The sequence below is a fragment of the Hippoglossus stenolepis genome, chromosome 24 (assembly GCF_022539355.2).
Source record: "Hippoglossus stenolepis isolate QCI-W04-F060 chromosome 24, HSTE1.2, whole genome shotgun sequence".
NCBI classification, from domain to species: Eukaryota; Metazoa; Chordata; class Actinopteri; order Pleuronectiformes; family Pleuronectidae; genus Hippoglossus; species Hippoglossus stenolepis.
Genome location: NC_061506.1, coordinates 3089328 through 3109981, shown reverse-complemented (window position 1 = coordinate 3109981; position 20654 = coordinate 3089328). Strand labels below are relative to the sequence as shown.

Sequence of the window (20654 nt, the reverse complement as noted above, 5' to 3'; positions counted from 1 at the left end):
TTTCCTGGGCTCACTCAGGAGCTGGCAGGAAAATATGAATTGAATTTAATCAGTATAGTTGCATGTTCTTCTCTGAACTCTGTATAATGAGTGAAAATGTTGCAGCTCTGTGTTGCAGTGAGTGATGCCAGTGAACCTGCAGAGCTTCACCGAAGAGAAACACGAGTGAAATGAGGATGCTGCTGACTCCTGTGAAATCGCCACTGTCATGTAAAAGACCAGCTAATCCCACACACACACACACACACACACACACACACACACACACACACACACACACACACACACACACACACACACACACACACACACACACACACACACACACACACACACACACACACACACCTTGTTGTGTCCCGTTGGCTCACCGGACAAACACTGTCACTGTTTTTCAGAGGTTCGAGCTGCTACACATCATGTGTCCGGCGTGAGTCCTGCAAGTTTTTCATTGTGTGTGTTTTTATTTGGCGAAATACACAATAATTTAGGGAAGATTTATACAAGCTTGACCTGTTTACATGTTATTTATCTGAAGGTTCTTACTGTCTTACTGACATATAGATAAAAAGCCAGTTTGGGGCACATGGAGATAACATAACACATTTTAAAAATATGTAATTTCTAGTTGTGATTAAGAAAACCTGTAGCTTCTGGAACAGTTTAAATATCTTGTTAATTGTGCAAAATACTGAATATTCATTTTGCTCAGACAGTGAGAGTTTGACATAAAAGATCTGGAAATGTAAGCTTCACTTCTGGATAGTGGGAGGGACTGGGGACACGTCTTCCATCTTTATATACAGTATAACCAGAGAAACTAGTCCGAGAACTTAAACAAATATAATCAATATGTGTGTGCACACATTTAACCTCATACATATGTTTAAGTGCACAGGAAAAGGGTTCAACTGCACGATCATACAAGGTATGTGAACTTGAAATGTTTTTAAAATACTGGAATTAATTTACATTGCAATGTATTAATTTGTAGAATTGTTTTAAATGTGATCTGATTAGTTGGTTGAAACGACAGGCCAGTGTTTATTGATTTATTATGACCGATCACATGCTCTATGACTATGACAGTGCAATGATAGTAAGATTAGATAATCCTTTATTACTTACACTTCAAGGAAATCTACAGCTGCGGAGGTAAATATGCACATCAATAAAAGTTAGAAATGAGTAAGAATGTAATCTAAACACAAGGGCATATAAAAATAAAAATCTGTTAATTGTATCTACATAAGATACAATTACCTTGTAAGTGCTTATTATCTGATAGTATGTCAGTGTAGGTGTAAAATGAAAAAGTCTGCATAGCATGTACATGATAACTATTTATATAGCACCTTCAAAAACTGCGGTTAATGACAAAGCAGATACAGAATCATTCGCAAAAATGCACTTGCACTGTTAAGACATAAAAGTGTGAAGGAGACAGCGTCACATAGAAGCAGTTAATAAATAAAAAGCTCAGGAACAATAAAAAGAAGAGTGGCACAAAAGCTAATAAAAATAAAAGCAGTAAAAGATTTTAAAAAGTTTCGATGCAGGCAATAATTTAAGACTATTCAAATACAATTATATTGCAATCACACACTTAATGTGTATTAAGGAAGTTTCCTTCCAGTTCATAGCAAAACAATGAAGACTGCACCTTTACCAGTTTACCTGACGAATCCAGGTCTTGTGAGGCAAGACCCTTTCACTGAGGTCCCACTGCCATAAAGTCATTTCACACACACACACACATGCATGTTGGGAGGTGCCGGCGACTTTACTGCGTGGAGTCCAGCATCAGTGGGCGTTGCAGGAGTTTGATGGGAGGTCATATAAGAAGCCGCTCAGGCCTCCGCTACGTCTTAGTGTCGCTGGTCTGGACTGAGATCACTGGTCTCACTGCCTCTCTTTGTTGAAGGATACTGTTGGAGAAGGAACCAGTAGGGACACAGTGCAGCCATGGCAGGTGAGTCTGGAGAGGGACCTTGGGACTGGGACACTTTTCACACTGGAACTTCTTGAGGAATATTCTTCATTCATATCCCACATTATATTTCTTTCTTCCTTTTTCACAGTGTCCATGAGCTTATATTTCAGCAAAACATGGAAAACGTATATACCTAACCAGTGTATTTGGCAATTACAGTTATAATAACATTGTATATGTCACCCAAGACAATCTGTATTTTTATGATTTCAAACATCTTTGCAGAAAGTGGTGAGAAGGAGAAGACCAGGCCCAAAACTGTAAGTCCAACCTTTACTATACTGTTTGTAATATGTATTCTTTACTGTTTGATATCAAACAAGACTGAAAGGATGGAAGTTCCACCTTCAAGTGGTTGGTTAAAGTATAAAAATTTTCTCATTGATAATGGCTTGTACATATACGTGTTAAACGTATGTTTCCTGTCCTTACAGGCCACCGTCTGTGGCTACCCAATAAGCATCTTCTTCATCGTTGTCAATGAGTTTTGCGAACGCTTCTCCTACTATGGCATGCGAGGTGAGTCGGCTGTTCTGGATCGTTTCCTTTTGACTTTATTCATGTTTCTAGAGTGATTTATTTTCCTTTGCCTCACCTGCACCTATTGGTGGAAAGTAGATTTAATCAAGTATTGTAATTACGTCTAATCCTACAGGTATTGTTACTTTGCTAAACTCAAAAGATGTGCTATAACTTTTACTTTGAGTCTATTAACTACTTTATATTATATCATATTTTCATTCATGCACTGTACAGATGTTTGAGGCATCTGGCACACCTTCCTCGGTGTGCCAAATGGCAGCAATATTACAACAAATCTAACTGCTAACTTTTCTCCATCTCCCCTCCTCCTCCCTCGCTGTCGTGCAGCCGTGCTCGTGTTGTACTTCAAGTACTTCCTGCGGTGGGACGATGACTTCGCCACCACCATCTACCACACCTTTGTGGCCCTGTGCTACCTGACGCCCATCCTGGGGGCCATCGTGGCCGACTCGTGGCTCGGAAAGTTCAAGTGAGTTCCAAAGGCTGCAGGCAGGATTGCATTGGGCTTATTAAATGGTGCAGAACACATGGTGTCGTGCTGCACATGTTAAATACATTAAAACCTGTGGCTCAGCTGTTAAGTTTGATCCTTGGATTTTTGACCCTTGTGTATCTTATCTTTCTGAATCTGATGTTTAACTCGCTCCTTCCTCCTCCCTCCTCCTCCCTCCTCCTCTTCCTCCCTCTGCACAGGACGATCATCTACCTGTCCATTGTTTACACCGTGGGACAAATCGTCATGGCTGTAAGTGCCATCCACGACATCACAGATACCAACAGGGATGGCGTGCCCGACAACATGCCCCTCCACGTGTGAGTTGAGCCCGCTCAGAACAGCAGTACGGTGGATCAACACTCACAAACAGGTACTGACACTGTGTCTGTGCTGTTGTCCCCTCAGAGCTCTGTCCATGGTGGGTTTGATCCTCATCGCCCTGGGAACAGGAGGAATCAAACCCTGCGTTGCTGCGTTTGGTGGAGACCAGTTTGGAGACCATCAGGTACACAGAGAGGAAAGGGAACAAATCACAGGAACACCATGTATCTCCATAAATACATAAATATAATATTAATGACGAGATGTAAATATGAAATCCAGAACCTTTTCTATAAAATCTTTCCTGTAAAATCACATTTTACACTCATACACATAGACACCACCCTGTCCCTCATGTACATGCATGCGTGCACACACCACAGGCTGCACACAAGCATTATCTCTCTCTTTCTGAGTGTGCAATTAAACAGACGCTCAGCTATCTCTCGTCCTCTCGTCAGCACTTCTTGTATCTGTTTTGTTCCAGCTGGTTGTTTATTAACTGAAGTGCAGGTACATGTCCCATCAGACTTTATTACACTGTTCAAGGCCGGGGACAGAGATTATCTCTTAATATTAAAGATACTGCTGAAATGTTGCCTAAAGGTTTTATCAGGTAAGAAAAAAGTGCATCCAAGAATCTTTTGACTTCCTGTGTCCAACAGGAGAAGCAGAGAGGCACCTTCTTCTCCATCTTCTACCTGTCCATCAACGCTGGCAGTCTGCTGTCCACCATTATCACCCCCATCCTCAGAGGTGAGCGTGGCGGCGGAGCATGAAACATGGGATTGACACAAATGTGGAATTTGAAGCAAACGTGTGTTAATGTCTTTGTGTGGTTTCCAGCTCAGGAATGTGGCATTCACTCTCAGCAAAAGTGTTACCCGCTGGCCTTCGGTGTCCCCGCCGCTCTCATGGTCGTCGCTCTGAGTAAGAACTTTCCATTTCTTTTTGAGCTGTTGGTTGTTACCTGCAGATCAGTGCTGTTTGTAATGAGGAAGGATTCACTAAACATACCCTGCAGACATAGAAGACAAATGAAAACAACACTAATAGTTTATCATCACAATGAATGGTCTCATGTTGTTTTCCCACTAAAAAGTAATAGACTTTATTCACCATTCTTCAAATGAAAGCTTCTCCTTCACCTTCATTAACCAATCCTGGATTTTAAACAGCAATCAATTGACAATCAATTAACAATTAATATTTTCCTTTGACAAAGACCTTAATGTTCACATATGTGTAATATGTGCGTGTGTCTGCAGTTGTGTTCATTGTTGGAAGTGGCATGTACAATAAGACGGCCCCTCAAGGCAACATCATGGTGAAAGTCTGCAAATGCATCGGGGTAAGTGATGTATTCAAAGCATGAGAATAGATTTGACATGGTTTCAAATCAAACCTTTGGAATTCACATCTGTTCACAGTCTCAGTTGCAGTGTACATTTCAGTCAGAGGCTTAAAATGTCCTTTCTGCTTCCTGTAGTTTGCCATCAAGAACCGCTTCAGGCATCGCTCCACTCAGTACCCGAAGAGGGAACACTGGATGGACTGGGCAGACGAGAAATACGCGGTAAGTGCAGCACACACACACACACACACACACACACACACACACACACACACACACACACACACACACACACACACACACACACACACACACACACACACACACACACACACACACACACACACACACACACACACACACACACACACACACACACACACACACACACAAACACAAACAGATATTTTCTCTATTTCTGTCCAGAAACTCCTGATCGCTCAGGTGAAGATGGTGCTGAAGGTGCTGTTCCTCTACATCCCACTGCCCATGTTCTGGGCTCTCTTTGACCAGCAGGTATCTACTGGTTTGCTCCCTCACACACTATAGTATGTGATTGTGTGTGCGATTCCCATCTTGTGGCATACACAGAAACACCTCTTGCATGCTCTGGAGTTCATGTCTGAAAACAGTTAAGATAAGAGCTGTGTCTCCTCCTCAGGGCTCGAGATGGACCCTCCAGGCGACCACCATGGACGGGGACTTTGTAGGTTTCCAGCATTTTTTTACAAAATCCCACTTTATTTGCTCAAACCACAATAAAGCCTCATTTAAAGTTCTTCTTCTCCTCTTCAACAGGGAGTCCTCATCATCCAGCCCGATCAGATGCAGGTAAGACAAAGCGTTTGTCACATTTTACTTGTCCTGGTGTCTACACGCTGACGGTGTGAGCTTTAAAGGAGCAACTCACTTTCTTCTCACCAGACTGTCAACCCCATCTTGATCCTGATTCTGGTGCCAATCGTGGACAGTGTGCTCTACCCACTGATTGCCAAGTGCAATGTAAACTTCACGTGAGTTCGATTTTAACAGTTGACGATGAAATCTTATATTTATCGCACACCAGATTAGAACCAGAGGATTTGATAGTTGAGAAAAACAATATAAAGTGTTATAAATCATTGAGATACTAGTATACAGGTTTGTTGTGGTGTAATGTTTTTTTGTGTCCTGATGTGTTTGAATATGTGGACATGAAATCAAATGAGTGTGTGTGTGCAGTCCGTTACGGAGGATGACTGTCGGGATGGTCTTCGCCGCTCTGGCGTTCGTGGCCGCTGCTCTGGTCCAGATACAGATCGACGTGAGCACAACACACACATGAGAAACATCTTTTAACAACCTGCACCTCGTGAAACACAACTCACACAAACAACACTCCTGCTCCTCTCCTACAGCAAACCCTGCCCAAGTTCCCATCAGACTCTGTGAGCCAAGCCAAGTTCATCAACATGGTGAACACGTCGCTGCCCATCAAAGCAGGAACCAACAACTTTACCCTGGAGGCGTACACGGTACACCAACAATTCAGACTCATTAAGACTTAGTGGCTGTGCTCTGAGACGTATGGACGTTGAATAATGTTTTTCTTCCCACAGGCGAGTGAGGATTTCCTGACCTTCGATGACTCGTTCAATCTGATCCTGCCCAACGCCACCTACCCGAACAGTTTGAAGAATGGCTCTCGATATACTATCGTCATCTTCCAGGATGGGGTTATACCGAGTACTGAAACTGTGAGTATACCTGGCCAATGTACAGGGTTGAAACTTGATCAGCATACTTGACTAAATGTGATTTCAGTTGGACTTTAATTAAGTTTGATTCCTTTCTCCACTGATTATATGAAAAGATGTGGACAATATCTAAAGTATCTTTTTGTATTTGCAGTTCAACGACACCACACAAAAGCCGGAACAAGGAGCTAACACCATCAGGCAAGTTTCACATTGTTACGAAGCTTGTAAGCGTTTGTGTAGAAGGCCTGAGAGGACACGAGTACTTTTTTGTTCTATTACATTTTGATTTGTTATATTGTTTCTAAAGTGTTGTTTTCTCACCTGTTGTGCACTGACTTCTCCTTCCCTCAGATTCCTGAACGGCTTTAGCTCCGTTCTGAATGCCACAATGGGTAGCCTGGACTTCAAGGCCATCACCAGCAACAGCATGTCAATATACGTCGACGTGCCACAGGGGAAGTAAGACTGATGTTTCATTATATACATATACGTCACATGCAGTTGTACTTTAGAGGATGTTTGCCCTGAATGCTGTTTTTCTTCCCGTGTCAGTGCTGAGTTCCGGATCAAGAATGAGGCTGAAGAGGAGTGCATCTACAGTCAAGAACTGGGCTTCGGCAGCTCGTACACTCTGATGATCCTGCCCACGTTCACATTTGGGCCAAACGTAGGTGGTGAAAACACCTTGAGTCACAGTATATGTCACTTTTTCACTGAGGGGGCTCATCTGGATTTCTGTCTTTGTCCCGAAGTGCGCAGATAGCATCCGATCAGTGATGGACATCAGGCCCAACACCATCCACATGGCCTGGCAGATTCCTCAGTATTTCCTCATCACTGTGGGAGAGGTGGTCTTCTCTGTCACCGGCTTGGAGTTCTCCTACTCACAGGTAGAGGCTGCTTTCATCATGTATCTGACACGGACCAGGCAGCTCCGCTCTTCTCTTTCTATGACTCTAACACTCCGTCGTACGTCGGATATTAAAGTTTATCCTGAGATGCGTGTCTTTTGTTTTCTGTAACATTCAGTCCTAATGTCGTTTTGCTCTGCAGGCCCCGAGCAACATGAAGGCCGTGCTGCAGGCTGGATGGCTGTTGACTGTGGCTGTCGGGAACATCATTGTGCTTGTTATCGCAGAGGCTGCAAAACTCCCAGATCAGGTGGGCGGATTTTATTTCTAACAGTAGACGTGTATTCTCCTCACTGACCCTGGGCAAGTAAATGCATATAATTTGTGCATGAAACTGGATGTAAATGCATTTGATTGAATAAGAAGATAAAGTTTCTGTGTCTTTTGCAAATTCAAGGACTCAAGTATTTCTCCTAAAAGTTGCAATGGAATGACAACATGTCCTTAAGGTTCATTGTAAACCTGCTGTGACACAATCCAAAAACATTCATCTCAAGGTTTTCCTTTATATAATTAATGTAATTAACACTATTGTCCAAACTCTCTGCTGCCCTCATGTGTCCAAAAAGCAGTTCTGACCCCAATCTCACGACCATATAACTTGAGTCTGATAAATAACTCATATTATATTAATGCAACAACAATAAAAAAAGTGCTAATTTCACTTCGTTTTAGGGCTTTAATGCTTAACTCCATTAATAATGTAGCTTTCCATTCAAATTTTCATGTGTAAATTAACTTAATCCCTTAATGTAACATTTTGCAACCTATTTTTTAAATATTTTCCAGATTTGTGTAGTGGAGCTATGACCCAAACCTCTAATCCCAACTCTAACTCTAATATGCTAGGGTCCCTAAAGTGTAGCTCTGTAGAAATCATGCACCAGTGCTGGGGAACAAAAAACACAAGTTCCCATTCATATTAAACAGATGCATCTCTCTCAGGTTCTCATTATGTGCTGTGTAGCGCTCGGGAACATAGGAATTACATTTTTATGTCTTTAAATTAATCCTCTCCTGGCTCCAGCTCCATATTTGATGGACACATATTAGAATCTTCTCTAATATCTCTCATCAAGTGCAGTTCCCCAAAAATGTCCTGGGCTGAGATCAACTTTAACGCTGTGTGTGTGTTTGTGGTCACTAGTGGGCTGAGTACATCCTCTTCGCCTCTCTGCTGATGGTCGTGTGCGTTATCTTCGCCATCATGGCCCACTACTACACCTACATCGACCCGACCAAGATAGAGGCCCAGTTTGCCGAGATCAGTCCCGATGAGAAGAAGCGGAAGAACTCGATGGAGATGGCCAGTAAGGACAAGGTCAAGCCCCGCGACGAGGGCAGTTCCTCTGACTCCAGCTCGGACGAGGAGGAAATCCCACAGTCCAAGATGTAAAGCCACCTCCCTTTCGTGCCCGAGAGTGCCTGCGCCTCTTTGACCATTTTGGCAATGCACTGTTGTACATGCAGTTAGAATGAATGGATGACCTGAGGGAAATGGTGCAGAAAACGTGAAGAACACACAAACAGGGCTTCGATGGGGAAGCTCTTGCTGGACGCTATTAGTGAAGGATCACGGCAAACACTATTATCTCCCAATCGTTTAAAGACGTTACTCAAACAATTAAAATCCCTGGATCTCTGCTGGTTATTAATTTTCCATCTTGCTGTTGTAAATTACTTTTTATGATTATTTCTTTTTGTTTAGCATCTTAATGTGAAACCATTCCAACATTTGTATTTATTTCCAAGCACAGTGTGTTGTATGTATTGTAATATACTGTCACTATTTTGTATGCATGACCTTATCACAAGCTTCAGGTTAAAATCTAAGTCTGAAATGTCTATTGTCCCCCTAAGGAAAAAAACGTACTCGTGTTGTTGGTAAATATTTATATCAGCAGTAGTTTTGTAAAAACTATGTAATGGCTTAATTTCAAATAAATTTCCTTTTCCTTGTACAAACCCTTTTGTAATTATGTGAACAATATCACACACACATTGTTTGTGTTTTAACGTCGATATTTGATGACTGGCAGTAAAAGTGCAGCCGCGGCTCATGGGAATGTGGGTCATTAACGTGTCACGCTCACAGGGGCGGCGTAATAATCCGCCATAACAATAATGAATGTCGCTGCCAATCCATCAAGTACATGAAACCTCTAAAAAAACTAAAATGTCCACCTCCTCGTGGAGTTAGAAGAAAATGAAAAACGTGCAAGTTCTGTTACCATTAGATCTTTATTTCTCATGTCACTTTGAAAGCTTACAAGGAGCTTACATTTAACTTGGGAATTCTCAAATGACACAAGCAAAGATTATATACAGTACTATAAACTGTCAGCTATGATAAAGGAGACCAAATGTACACATTTTTGTAGTTATTTCCGTAGCATATGTTTTTCTGTAAGGTATAGATATTTTTTGCCCATATCCATAAAGCATTCCATATTTCCATACTTAACTCTTTGCAGTTATAAAAATATCAGATATTTCTTAATTTCTTTCAATCCCTGTGTTGACAAGTGCGTCTTGATGCAACTCCTCAACATTATTGCTGCGTTAGCACAGTAGTAAAATTCTGGAACTCTTAAGTAAACATATATAGTAAAACATGGCTATTAGCAACTTTTTTCGTTTTGTGGTTCTTTTTTCCTCCTCTTACAGTTTTTCTTTAAATACTCGACACACTTTCAAAGTGCAAAAAAAACTGATCTGAAACTTAGGAGAGAAAAAAAAAAAAGGTGCAAATCATACTACAAACATCTGGTGAAAGCGTAAAAGAGGACATGGCACTTCTATAGCATGGCGTGGAAGTCAGAGCACGCACGTCTGGAGCGAGGGGATCTGGATGGCGTTGGTTTCTGCAGCTTGGCGTGTCCTGATATACGGTTTAGTTTGGCCATGAGCGAGTGTCATGATGAGATTGCCTGCGACGGTCCTCAGCCCTCACTTTAGCTTTGCAAGTAACGTAACGGAAAAATAATACTTCACATGATATCACCTTTCGAACCATAGTGGTTCCTGTGTTGTTATTAAGAGCCGCTGCTGACACGTCGACCTTCATTCTTGTCCTAAACAATTTAAAAACTGACTTAAATTGTCTAAACATCAGCACAGGAAGGAGCTCCCCTCCCTGACTACAAAAACTAAGGAAAAGTTTCTGCCTCTAAACAAAATCAGCTTAGTATCAGAGTTAGTTTAATGATTCAGCAGGTGATTGAAATGAGAGATCGGAGCTCGGTCACACCCGAGACAAAACACTGATGAATACTGAACTGAGTCTCACTCACCGACGAGTAAATAAAAAGTGTGTGATGAAATGCCAGAACATAGTGTGTGTGTGTGTGTATCTTATAAAGGCAAGGCATTTTCTGTTCCGTCGGAGTAACTCTTGAAATCTTTAAATATCTACTTTTAAACATTATCAATATCAACAAAATGTGCATGACCATTTTGTACACAGTGATTCATTTCCCGCAATGACGACTTGTAATCATGTACAGCATGGCGACACCCTCCCTCCCCCATCCTCCTCCTCGCACTGCCTCGGAGGACAAAGTCCACTTAAAGCACTTTACCTGAGGTTTCATTAAGAATGCTGCAATTTGCCTAAACAGGGAGTCTTACATACGCAAGAGCACACATGCACGCACGCACACTCGCAGACGCACACACGCAGCTTGCACACTCAGATGATATCCCTGCAGGTTCATCAAGCATGCTTTCAGAGGTTCTGGGGATATGACGCCTGCATTCAGAAGGGGACTCCAGTCTCGTCTGGGTTTTAGGGGGAGATCTTCAGCTCCTTGCTGAGCAAACTCTGAGTCCAGAGCCCAGAGTCCGACTTGGCTGCTGTTGTCGTTTTTCCCGGCGGGTTGAGCCGACTTTTGAGTCACAGCCAAATCCACGAGGGGGGTTCTGCTGCCCCCCCTGTCTTAAGAGGCAAAAAGAAGCTCTCCAAAGTATCTTCCGCTTCAGAGTTCAGTCTTTTTTTTTTTTTTACAGGCTGGGTTGGTGGCCCCCTCCCCACACCCGGGAGTTCAAACATGGTCAACTGGTATTGAATGCGTTGACCCCCTGACTTTAAACCCTCTGAACTGGCTGTGGTGTTGGGGGGGGTGGGCCTGGGAGAGCAGGGCGGGTAGCAGAGAGCGAATCACTATGGGGAGGAGGAGGAGGACGTTCTGCTTGTGGAGAAGCTGCAGGAAGCACGAGACAGGAATGGCAGAGATTAGTAAATTCTGTCTGCAACTCAAACTAAACAAATGCTAGATCTGTTTGATGAAATCAGATGAACATCAGAGTATATTTAAATCCAGAGCTAAAAGAGGCCAAAGGATGCAGGACAGATGCCGACCTGGCGTTATTGTTATTGGACAAGTCGGGCATTACTTTAGCTCTCAAACGGATGTTCATATACCAGGTCTGACCTGGGTCAGAGTGGAACTGTTACCTCTGCAGCCTGTGGACCATGTGGGCCACCAGGGAGTCGGAGATGCTGGGGTAGGACTCCTCAGCCAGCAGGATGGCCTCCCTCAACTCGTCCAGGACCATGGGGTTCCCGTTCACCTGCTCCTGTCTCGCCTTCAGCTGAGAGCGGGGAGAAGGTAGATCATGGAAAATGTTCAGTAACCAGTGTAAGAGAGAAAAGGAAATACAGCCTCTAATCAGACCAGTCACCCATGAATTTGTTCAGTGCTGGGGAATGAAACCATTTACATATTGTTCTGAGCCTGTGGACTTTCAAGGACCCCCTGCGGTCCGTCGACCCAGTTTTTACCACTCAAACTAACCCAAAAAGATAAGCAGTGAAAGCAGCCTCAGGTCAGTTCAGGCACAGACTACACCCTCGGAAAACTCCACTCTGAGTCTTGTGTTCAGCTGGGATCGTGTCAGTTCACTATTTCCAACGTAGAGAAGTCATGAGTGTAAACAAGACTAATCTGTGGCAAGCCCAGCTGTTTGTTATCCACATGTAGCTCCTTACCTCAGCTAATGCAGGAGTGATGACTGTGGCCAGGCTCTGTGAATAAGGCCTCTTTGGAATGTCTTTCGTCTGCGGACCAAACAGAGAGATGTGAGATGGGGAGAGAGGGAGTGGGAGTAACACAGCTTCACCTTGGGGGGGTTTCTTTTAAGAGCACAGCAGGCAGCTTTCCCCAAATAACACCACACCATCTTATCATGGGTTAGTTCTAAAAGTGTGATGAGGACGGCTTTTGCGTTTCTGAATTGTTTGACACAAACAACAAGACACAGGTTTGTCCTTTTCTACTGTCCACCTCGGACGGGAGACAACCACTGGTCTCACCTGATCTGCGGCCCCCGACTGGCCCTCCCCATTCTGCAGCTTCTTGGGGTTCTTCTCTCGGATGGTGAAGATCCAGTCATCACTGCCAAAGTCGTTCCCTCCCGACGCCTGGCCATCCTGCTCTCTGATTGGACAGATACCAAACAGGAAAGCACTAAGTGGAGAGCAATAACATGCAGACACGACTCGTAAGAACGACAGAGGAATCAATTAGGATTCTGAAAACAGCAACTTACGAGTCAGACTCATCAGAACTGGACTCTGTGGTTCGAGACTGCTCTGCCTTCCACCTCTTGTACTTGTCCACCAGCTCGGTCAGGTACGAGGTCTTCTTCGCATGGCGAACAATCAGCTTATGCTTCAACAGCTCTTTGGCAGTTGGTCTCTGTGGAAGAGAAGAAAATGAGTCAGGGAAAAAGAGAATGAAAGCCTGTGCAGAGTAAATAGTCACATCTGCAAAGAAAACACTTACAAAACTGGGCTCTTTATTGAGACAGGCCTCGATAAACTCCTTAAGCGGTTTGCTGTAGTTTCCCTCCAGTGTCGGCGGGTTGTTCTTTGGGATGAGGAATAAAACCTTCATGGGATGGAGCTCTGAGTGCGGCGGCTCGCCTTTCGCCAGCTCGATGGCCGTGATGCCTAGAGACCAGATGTCAGCCTGGAATGCAAAGGGAGACACTGTGACAATTTTACTACTTCATTTTCTTCCCTGGACTCCCAGCTGAGATCCTCTTTCATGGGTCTAGCAGTGTTTCCAAACTTCTCTGTTCTAGGAGCTCGAAAACTCTGGAGAAGCTGTATTGAAGTGTAGGGTATGAATAAACATCAGTGGCTTTGAACGTACCTTAAAATCGTAGGCCGACTGCTTGATGACCTCGGGTGCCATCCAGAAGGGCGTGCCGACGAAGGTGTTGCGTTTGATCTGGGTGTCGGTGAGCTGGCCGGCCACGCCGAAGTCTGCCAGCTTTACCTCCCCTTGCTCGGACAGCAGCACATTGGCGGCTGCGGGGGGGGGGAGAGGAAGGACAGACGGTGTGATTCGACACAGACTAGACACCGAGCGAGAAGCTTCCCTACGTCTTCAGTCGCTTCTGTCAAAGCCGTTTATCTGCATCGCCAATTTATTTAATAAACAGGGAAACAACTGTCAAAAGCCTTTTAGTGCTCGCCTCAACTCCCCACTGACATACAAGCTACACAATGAATGAAACCCTGAGTGGACTCAATGCCATTAACGTGTTATGTGATATTGGTGTGATGCCATTTAGTCAGCTGAAACCTGTGTCCTCTAACAGCAGCACTCTCTGTCCGTCGGCTACCTTTGATATCCCGGTGGATTTTCTTCTCCGAGTGCAGATACTCCAGGCCCTTCAGGATCTCCCTCAGGATGGTGGCGATTTGGGTCTCGTCCAAGGATCCAGGCTCCATCTTCAGGACAAACAAAAATGGTGAGCTGCAGCTGTCGGCTAAGTCCAAAGATAAAAATACTACTTTTGTTCAGATTCAAAACAGGAGGCACAAAAATTGACAAATAAAATAGGAAAATGAAAGTTAGAAGTATTTTGGGCCTCGTTAGGCGTTTTCTGATGTGTCATTAAACCAGTTAACATGAGTAGGAAAGAAGTACAGAGCTCAGAACAAGAGTAACACTGTGAATCACTTACCAAGTCTAATGCTGAGCCTCCTCCTAGATACTCCATAATGATCCATAACTTAGAGTCCTGGAACAGTGGAGACAGAGACAGAAGAGAATGAGCTGTCGGTGATGAGCACAAGGCCGTCATTAAGGGCTCTGGTGCATTTTCATTAACGGGGTTACTGGCTTATTGCGAGGTGTCAAGAGCCAGGATGCAGGTTATGATGTCAGCAGGGGGGGTGGGCTTGGTGGGCGTCTAAACCAACTGAGACTAATCTGTTTTTAATTTAGGATTACTCAGGGGCAAGCGTGGGTAGAAAGAGAGAAATCCTTTTAAGTGTCACTAAATCTGAAGACTTGGAGGTTTGGTTTATGGGGTAAAATAACAAATATCACCTTCAGGTAGGAGCCGTAGTACTTGGTGACGAAGGGGCTGTCACACTGGCTCAGCACTGTGATCTCCTGCTGGATGTCTTCGATCTCGTCCTCGGCCTCCTCCAGGTCTATGATCTTGATGGCCACCACTTTCTGCGTGCGGTTGTCGATGCCTTTGAACACCTCGCCGAACGAACCCTTGCCAATGCGCTCCAGCTTGGTGAACAGCTCCTCCGGGTCCGCTTTGGTATTCTGGCGGTGATGGGGAGGGGGAACAAAGCAGGGAGGAAAGGGAAGGAGGGGGTTTAAAAAAAAAAAGAGGAAAGAAACAGAAATAAAAAGGAACGTTTGAAAGGAAATGAATGTCGGGGAGTAAATAGGAAACGCCAGCAGGGGGCCATTCTTACAGGATACATTAATTCACTCATTGCGACACCTTGTGTTTTTGTACAGAAAACGACACAGGAGAATGAAAGGGAAAGAGTGTAATAACATGCGGATTAAAAAAGAATTGAAATAACACAAAACATGTGTCTGAATTACATTTTAGTCCTTCAATATCCAGCTGTATCTTTGGGGTTTATCGTCCTTTTTCATCCCATTCACATGATTCAAATTGAAGATATATGCCAGTGTATTGATTAGTCTATTAAATGTCTAATGTCTTGTTTTGTCCTATCAACAGCCTAAAACTTATCCAAATTATATGTGGAATATTGCCTGACTCCTGTGCTGGTAGTGTATGAGTGATGTATGATAGAGACATCTTATTATAATGTATCTTGAGGCTATTATTTCAAACTGTGTAACGGCAGTCTGACAAAGGACCTCTGAATTTGTATTTCCAACTTTTCAGGGGTAGCACAGTGCAGCGTGTATATCTGAGCGTGGAATGAAAAAACCTAATCATACGCCGCAGGAAGTGAAGTGAAATGACTTAACTCTCCAGAGGCCGTTATGTGGGAAACACAAGAGCGGTCGCTGACAAAAACAACTTGCTTTTATGACCTCTTTTGAGCAGGGAGAGGGTCGATACGCATGTTTTGAGCTCACAGAAAAACAGCCCTCTTAGAAAAGAAGGGATCCTTGTGTCACCAGAGGAGATTGTGTCAGTGCCTTGAAATAGATTTGTGAGGAAAGTGTGGTGCAGAGCAGATGAAGAGGTGATAAAGTGATGAGTTATTCAATAAAACAGAGAGATGCTTTGTTGGGAGCAGGAGGGTGAAACTGGAACAAGAGCCTCTGGTCAATACTGACTCCTGCTGCAAACTTACAATGTGCATTGTTGGAGTTGGAGCTGTATTAAAATCAATGTTTGCATTGAATTCACAAGCAACAACTTTGATTCCACTCGCCTCAGTGTCCTGTAGTTACCTCCACACAGGATGGTTTGTTTTCCTCTGCACTCTATATCTGCTAGTTAGCAGGATTATGCAAAAACTACAGGACGGATCACCTCAGTACTTGATGGAGAGACAGAAAAACCTTCTAATCGCCGTTAAAATGTCCTAAATGGAGTGAAGCCTTCCTCAGTGGGTGTCTGCAGTTTGTCTCGTCTCCAGCATGTTCTCTCCAGATTCTGCATCTGCACTTCCAGACCAGATAAGCCTGCCACAAGCCGGCCCAGGGAATACAATGTGATGCACCAAGCCATTTACATTAGGAGCAGTTATCTCCTCTAGTTATCTATGCAACGCAATTACCCCCTATAGCAACCATCCTAAAGATAGCAGGCGAGAAACGAGGCTCATGTGTGCACCATGGATTCTACTTCTTTTTAAATATACACTCACATCTGTTGTACCATGATTTGACTTACTTATTCTTATGCTCTTGTGTTTGACTGTTTGTGTGAAACTCGATGCCTGAATTTAATCTAGTTTCTTTCCTTCACTTTGCACAATTTGTAATTCACCTTATTCTCATGTTTTTCTATATTTTGATCTGCAGAGCTCTGCTGCCTTCAAGGGATGGAGGAAATATCTGAATCGTGCATCTCCATTCCTGTCTCGACAAGACGTGGCATTAGATTGCAAATTATAGTCGTTGTGATCCCATGAGTAGAGACAACATGTCCTACATCTGCAGCTTGGATACCAGGTAAGTGCGCAGTGCACGAACCAAAACAAGGAGTGAAGGAGTGGACATTTTGTTCCGGCACTGACCTCCACTAGAAGCCCCACACACAGCCGTCTTACCTGCATCCCTGGCAGGTGTCCCTGGACGGGAGAATGGGCCATGGTGCTACTGCTGCCTGGATGTGCGCCTCGTCCGGCGGCCGCAGCGCTGAGCTCCTCCCCGGCTTCACCTCTGTGCACAGTCCCGCTGAATGTCAGCAACCCTCCAGGACCAGTTTACCCAGACCCGTGGGGGGTGGTGCTTTTAGGAGAAGGAAATGTCCTCCACACACACCGGAGCTCCTTCTCCTGCGTCGGAACAACCCAAGTCCCCCAAAAAACAGCTGAGCAAGCTAACGGGCTGCTGCTAGCTAATGCTAACCCTGGAGAAATCCGCAATGTTAGCTTGCTAACCGATGCTATGCGTTAGCTAGCGGGTTGAATCCAAACTCAGGGGAAACATGCTGCTGCAGCAAAGTCCACGTTGCAGAAACGAGGATCCAACAACAGATTTTTTATCCCAATGAGCCAAACTGTCACTTTGTGCTCGCGGATTCTCTCGCTGACGGGCTTGTCAGCTAGCTAGCATGGTTAGCTCGCTTGCTAGCCGACCTGACGAACGTTGTCAGCGGACGGACTGGGAGCTGGATCCGCCTGCATGCCGCAGATGTCAGCCACGGAGCGGAGGCTTGGGTGCAGCGATCCCCCCGCGGTTTATTCTTCACTTTGCACCGACTCGTCTCCGGCTACAGCTCCGGCATCCGCGCCGAGGATCGCCCGCCAGTGTTGTTGTTTCCCCCCTCTCACTTTCGTCCCGAACTCTCGGCCATCTTGTCGGTGCCCGTGACGCCAGGCTGGGCGGATCCGGATCCGGATCAACAACAACACCCCGACCCCTCTTCTCATCCAGGTGATGGAGCTGGAGTCAGGTGGAGCCAAGGGCTTTAATATCTCCAGGTGAGTGTCTGTTTCTGCAGAGCCACACTAAACAACACAGCTACATGTGAGCTGGGGATTTGGTCCAAATGGTGAGAAGTCTTAAATAAACTATATATTATTAAACTGTTATATTGTGCATGAAAGCCTCTTGGATCCCATGCAGCAATGCGTAAAATCTCTGGACTCATGATGCACCTTAGGCCAGGCAGTTTTATTTATAAAGCGCATTTCAAACACAAGGGTAGATCCAAGCTTCTGCATAAAGTACAGAATCTGTATAAAATTGTTGAAGGAGTAAAATAATATAAACACAAATATATAGGAATGTGTAAAATAATACATAGTAATCAGTAACTTTATTACAACTACCTACAGATCAATAAAACAATATCAATAATTGTATTCGATACCATATAATTGTCATTGACAGCAATTAAATATATATATCTAGTATAGACCTGCAGAAAGTACAGGCATAATGTGCTGTTATTTGAGTTAAGCTCAGTTTAAAAGGTACAATAAAATATAATTTGTTGAGAAAAATCACAAAATACATATGAGCAAAAATATTATTTCCCAGCCCTGCACTACAGCATGTTCTCTCTCATAGCCAGTAACACTCATACAATATACTATTGCATGTCCATGCATGAAGATAATACACTAACATTGGGAGTATCAGCCTAAACTACATGTTTTCAGATTTTCCAGTTTGCAGTGCAGCTACATTTGAAGTGACGTTTCTCCACCGTGACCACAAGAGGGCGCCAGAGCACCAAGTTGTCCAGCAGCGTCCCCGTGTGACGTAGAGGCTGATTCCGGGCCAACGCCGGTGCAGCATCGCGTGCTGCGGCGCTGGAATAATGATGGGACGCTTAGGAGAGCATTAAAGGAGCATCTGATATCCCACAGTATCATGCAATACACATTAATATCCGAGGCCTGAGTACAGTACCTGAAACTGTGCATGCATGGTGCAGGCGAGTGGTGGAGAGAATCCACATGCATGACTCAAACAAGATATTACGAAGGCATTGCTGCAGGATTGCGTTAAGGATCTGACTCATGAAGGTGCTATTACACAAAGAGATTCTGCAGGAAACGATACATAGAACGACACCACATGAAAAACCAGATTGCAGAACAATTACAACACTCACTCACACTAACATACACACACATACGCCTGTGTGTGTCTCTACAAATACATATTTATGCAGGAGTGTGTGCGCGCAGCCCTGAGCGCCTCCTCATCATCACCGCGTCCAGGGCACAACGCGTGTACAGTGGGAAGCACTAGCTCCCTCCTCCATGCGTAAATTATGTAGGGCAGGACGGGAATGCATTGTACCTCCATTCCATTTGAGAAAAACTCCGGCCGGTGAATGTGAGCAGAACCAAACAAGGGGAAATTCAAATCTGACAAAGCAACCTTCTTCTTCTTCCTCCTCTTCTTCGTTTTGACAGAGGCGGAGTGGCGCATCACGACCTGTCTATTGTGAAGCCAAGGAGAAGAAAAGATGGACATCACGGACCAAGGAGCTCAAATGGAGCCGCTCTTACCAACGGTAAGACACAACACTCACACCTTTCACCTGCATCTACTGTTGAATCAGAAACTGAGCCTTTATGTAATTCCTCTTTAGAATAAAGCACGCACAGTTTGGGTGAAAGGGTCCCAGCCATGTAGCTGGGATTCATTTCAATACATGCATTTCAAGATGTGCCTCATTCTGACGGCTTCTGTGTCGCCAGGACATCACAAAGGATGTTGCGCACCAAAAATTGACAAAATGGATCTTTTCACCGTGTGCACTATTCATATACTACTCACTACAAACGCCTACGCCTTCTCACTGGAGGCATTAGTGATGTACTAGAGCTGGTTAAAATCTAAAATATAGTCCATGCACTGTCTGACCAGTTTTATATCTATAGAAGCAAAATCATATGGTTTATCAGTCGACCCAGTTTTTATTTCCTTTATGTAACCTGCTGAGGATTCAGTGCTGCAGGTGCAAGATGTTGAGACGAAAACACGAGGAGACAAGACAAGAGAGATCTATGTCTAATCAGATGTTATGAGATCACTATGTTTATCATCATTGTTTATTCCAGTATTTCCATCATCTCAAGTGCAGACCTGTGACACAAGCATCCCAGAGAAAGACTAATTTCACTGAGGCAAACAGTGTAGTCCCTCCAGCGTGGCATCAGGTTGTATCACCTATAAGAAGAGTACAACAGGGCTCCAACAGCATCTGAGCCCACGAGCATCACATCTCAAGCACCACACACTGAGCCACTTGAGGGCAGACCCTCCTGTGGTCAGCTTCCCCTCTTTAGCATTCAGGTGTGACTGTGAGAGAAAGAAATCTGAAAAGCATATCCAGTGCCTTGGATTCACCGTCGATGCCACAGGAGGAAGATGAAATATATGGTTTCACCACGTTTAAAGGCAGCCATTTCTCTGGAGGCAGATCAATACTCTGCCTCTATTTGTGGACGTGTTACATGAGGACTCATTTTCCATACAGCAGCAGCAGCAGCAGCCGGTGAGAGCTGGTGTCAGGAGCTCATGTGGTGTGATGGCTGTGCTGTTTCCTCCGCAGTCTAGATGCAGTGTGGTCTGCTTCCCTGTCACTGTAAGACATTGCTGCTCTCCCCCCCACAAACATCCCTCTGCCTGCGCAACAAGCAAATGCGTTGTCATGGTTTCACCAGAATGTGTATGGGCATGTGAGGTGTTCGTAAGGTGAGAATCTCAGGGTCTTCACACTACACAACAGGGCTAAAAAAACTATTGTGCCCCATTCTAGCAAGTTACCAGGTTCCCAAGGTCAAGCATCAGCATATGTTAAATTTACAGCAGGAAGGACCGTATCTGAAGGCATCATTGCTGTATCTCTGAGCTGC

General features: G+C 44.3%; 3 protein-coding genes across 5 annotated transcripts in view; 2 read left to right on the top strand and 1 right to left on the bottom strand.

Moving 5' to 3' along the window:
* Window positions 1-1308: 1308 nt before the first annotated feature.
* Window positions 1309-9316, top strand: slc15a1b (solute carrier family 15 member 1b). The gene is made up of 21 exons (XM_035149934.1): window positions 1309-2512; window positions 2864-3005; window positions 3230-3349; window positions 3438-3537; window positions 4019-4109; window positions 4200-4283; window positions 4622-4704; window positions 4843-4929; window positions 5134-5223; window positions 5369-5413; window positions 5506-5538; window positions 5632-5720; window positions 5929-6010; window positions 6105-6221; window positions 6306-6443; window positions 6598-6644; window positions 6798-6905; window positions 6999-7113; window positions 7199-7336; window positions 7500-7607; window positions 8505-9316. The coding sequence occupies exons 1-21, from the start codon at window positions 2170-2172 to the stop codon at window positions 8751-8753; spliced, it is 2409 nt and encodes an 802-aa protein (XP_035005825.1). The 5' UTR covers window positions 1309-2169; the 3' UTR covers window positions 8754-9316.
* Window positions 9317-9579: 263 nt separating this feature from the next.
* Window positions 9580-17669, bottom strand: stk24b (serine/threonine kinase 24b (STE20 homolog, yeast)). Its single transcript, XM_035149988.2, has 11 exons — window positions 16881-17669; window positions 14704-14934; window positions 14336-14392; window positions 13991-14099; window positions 13516-13673; window positions 13144-13329; window positions 12908-13056; window positions 12672-12795; window positions 12348-12416; window positions 11814-11950; window positions 9580-11559 (listed from the first exon to the last, which is right to left on the bottom strand). Exons 1-11 carry the CDS (start codon window positions 16920-16922, stop codon window positions 11520-11522), a joined length of 1302 nt encoding a protein of 433 aa, XP_035005879.1. The 5' UTR covers window positions 16923-17669; the 3' UTR covers window positions 9580-11519.
* A 1305-nt stretch (window positions 17670-18974) lies between these two features.
* LOC118103206 (sodium-driven chloride bicarbonate exchanger) overlaps window positions 18975-20654 on the top strand; it is a 28333-nt gene continuing 26653 nt past the window's right edge. For all 3 annotated transcript variants that reach the window (XM_035149892.2, XM_035149891.2, XM_047339165.1), the window contains exon 1: window positions 18975-19306. In XM_035149892.2, coding sequence (XP_035005783.1) covers window positions 19259-19306 — 48 coding nt within the window. In that variant the 5' untranslated portion in view covers window positions 18975-19258. The remainder of the gene's footprint in view (window positions 19307-20654) is intronic.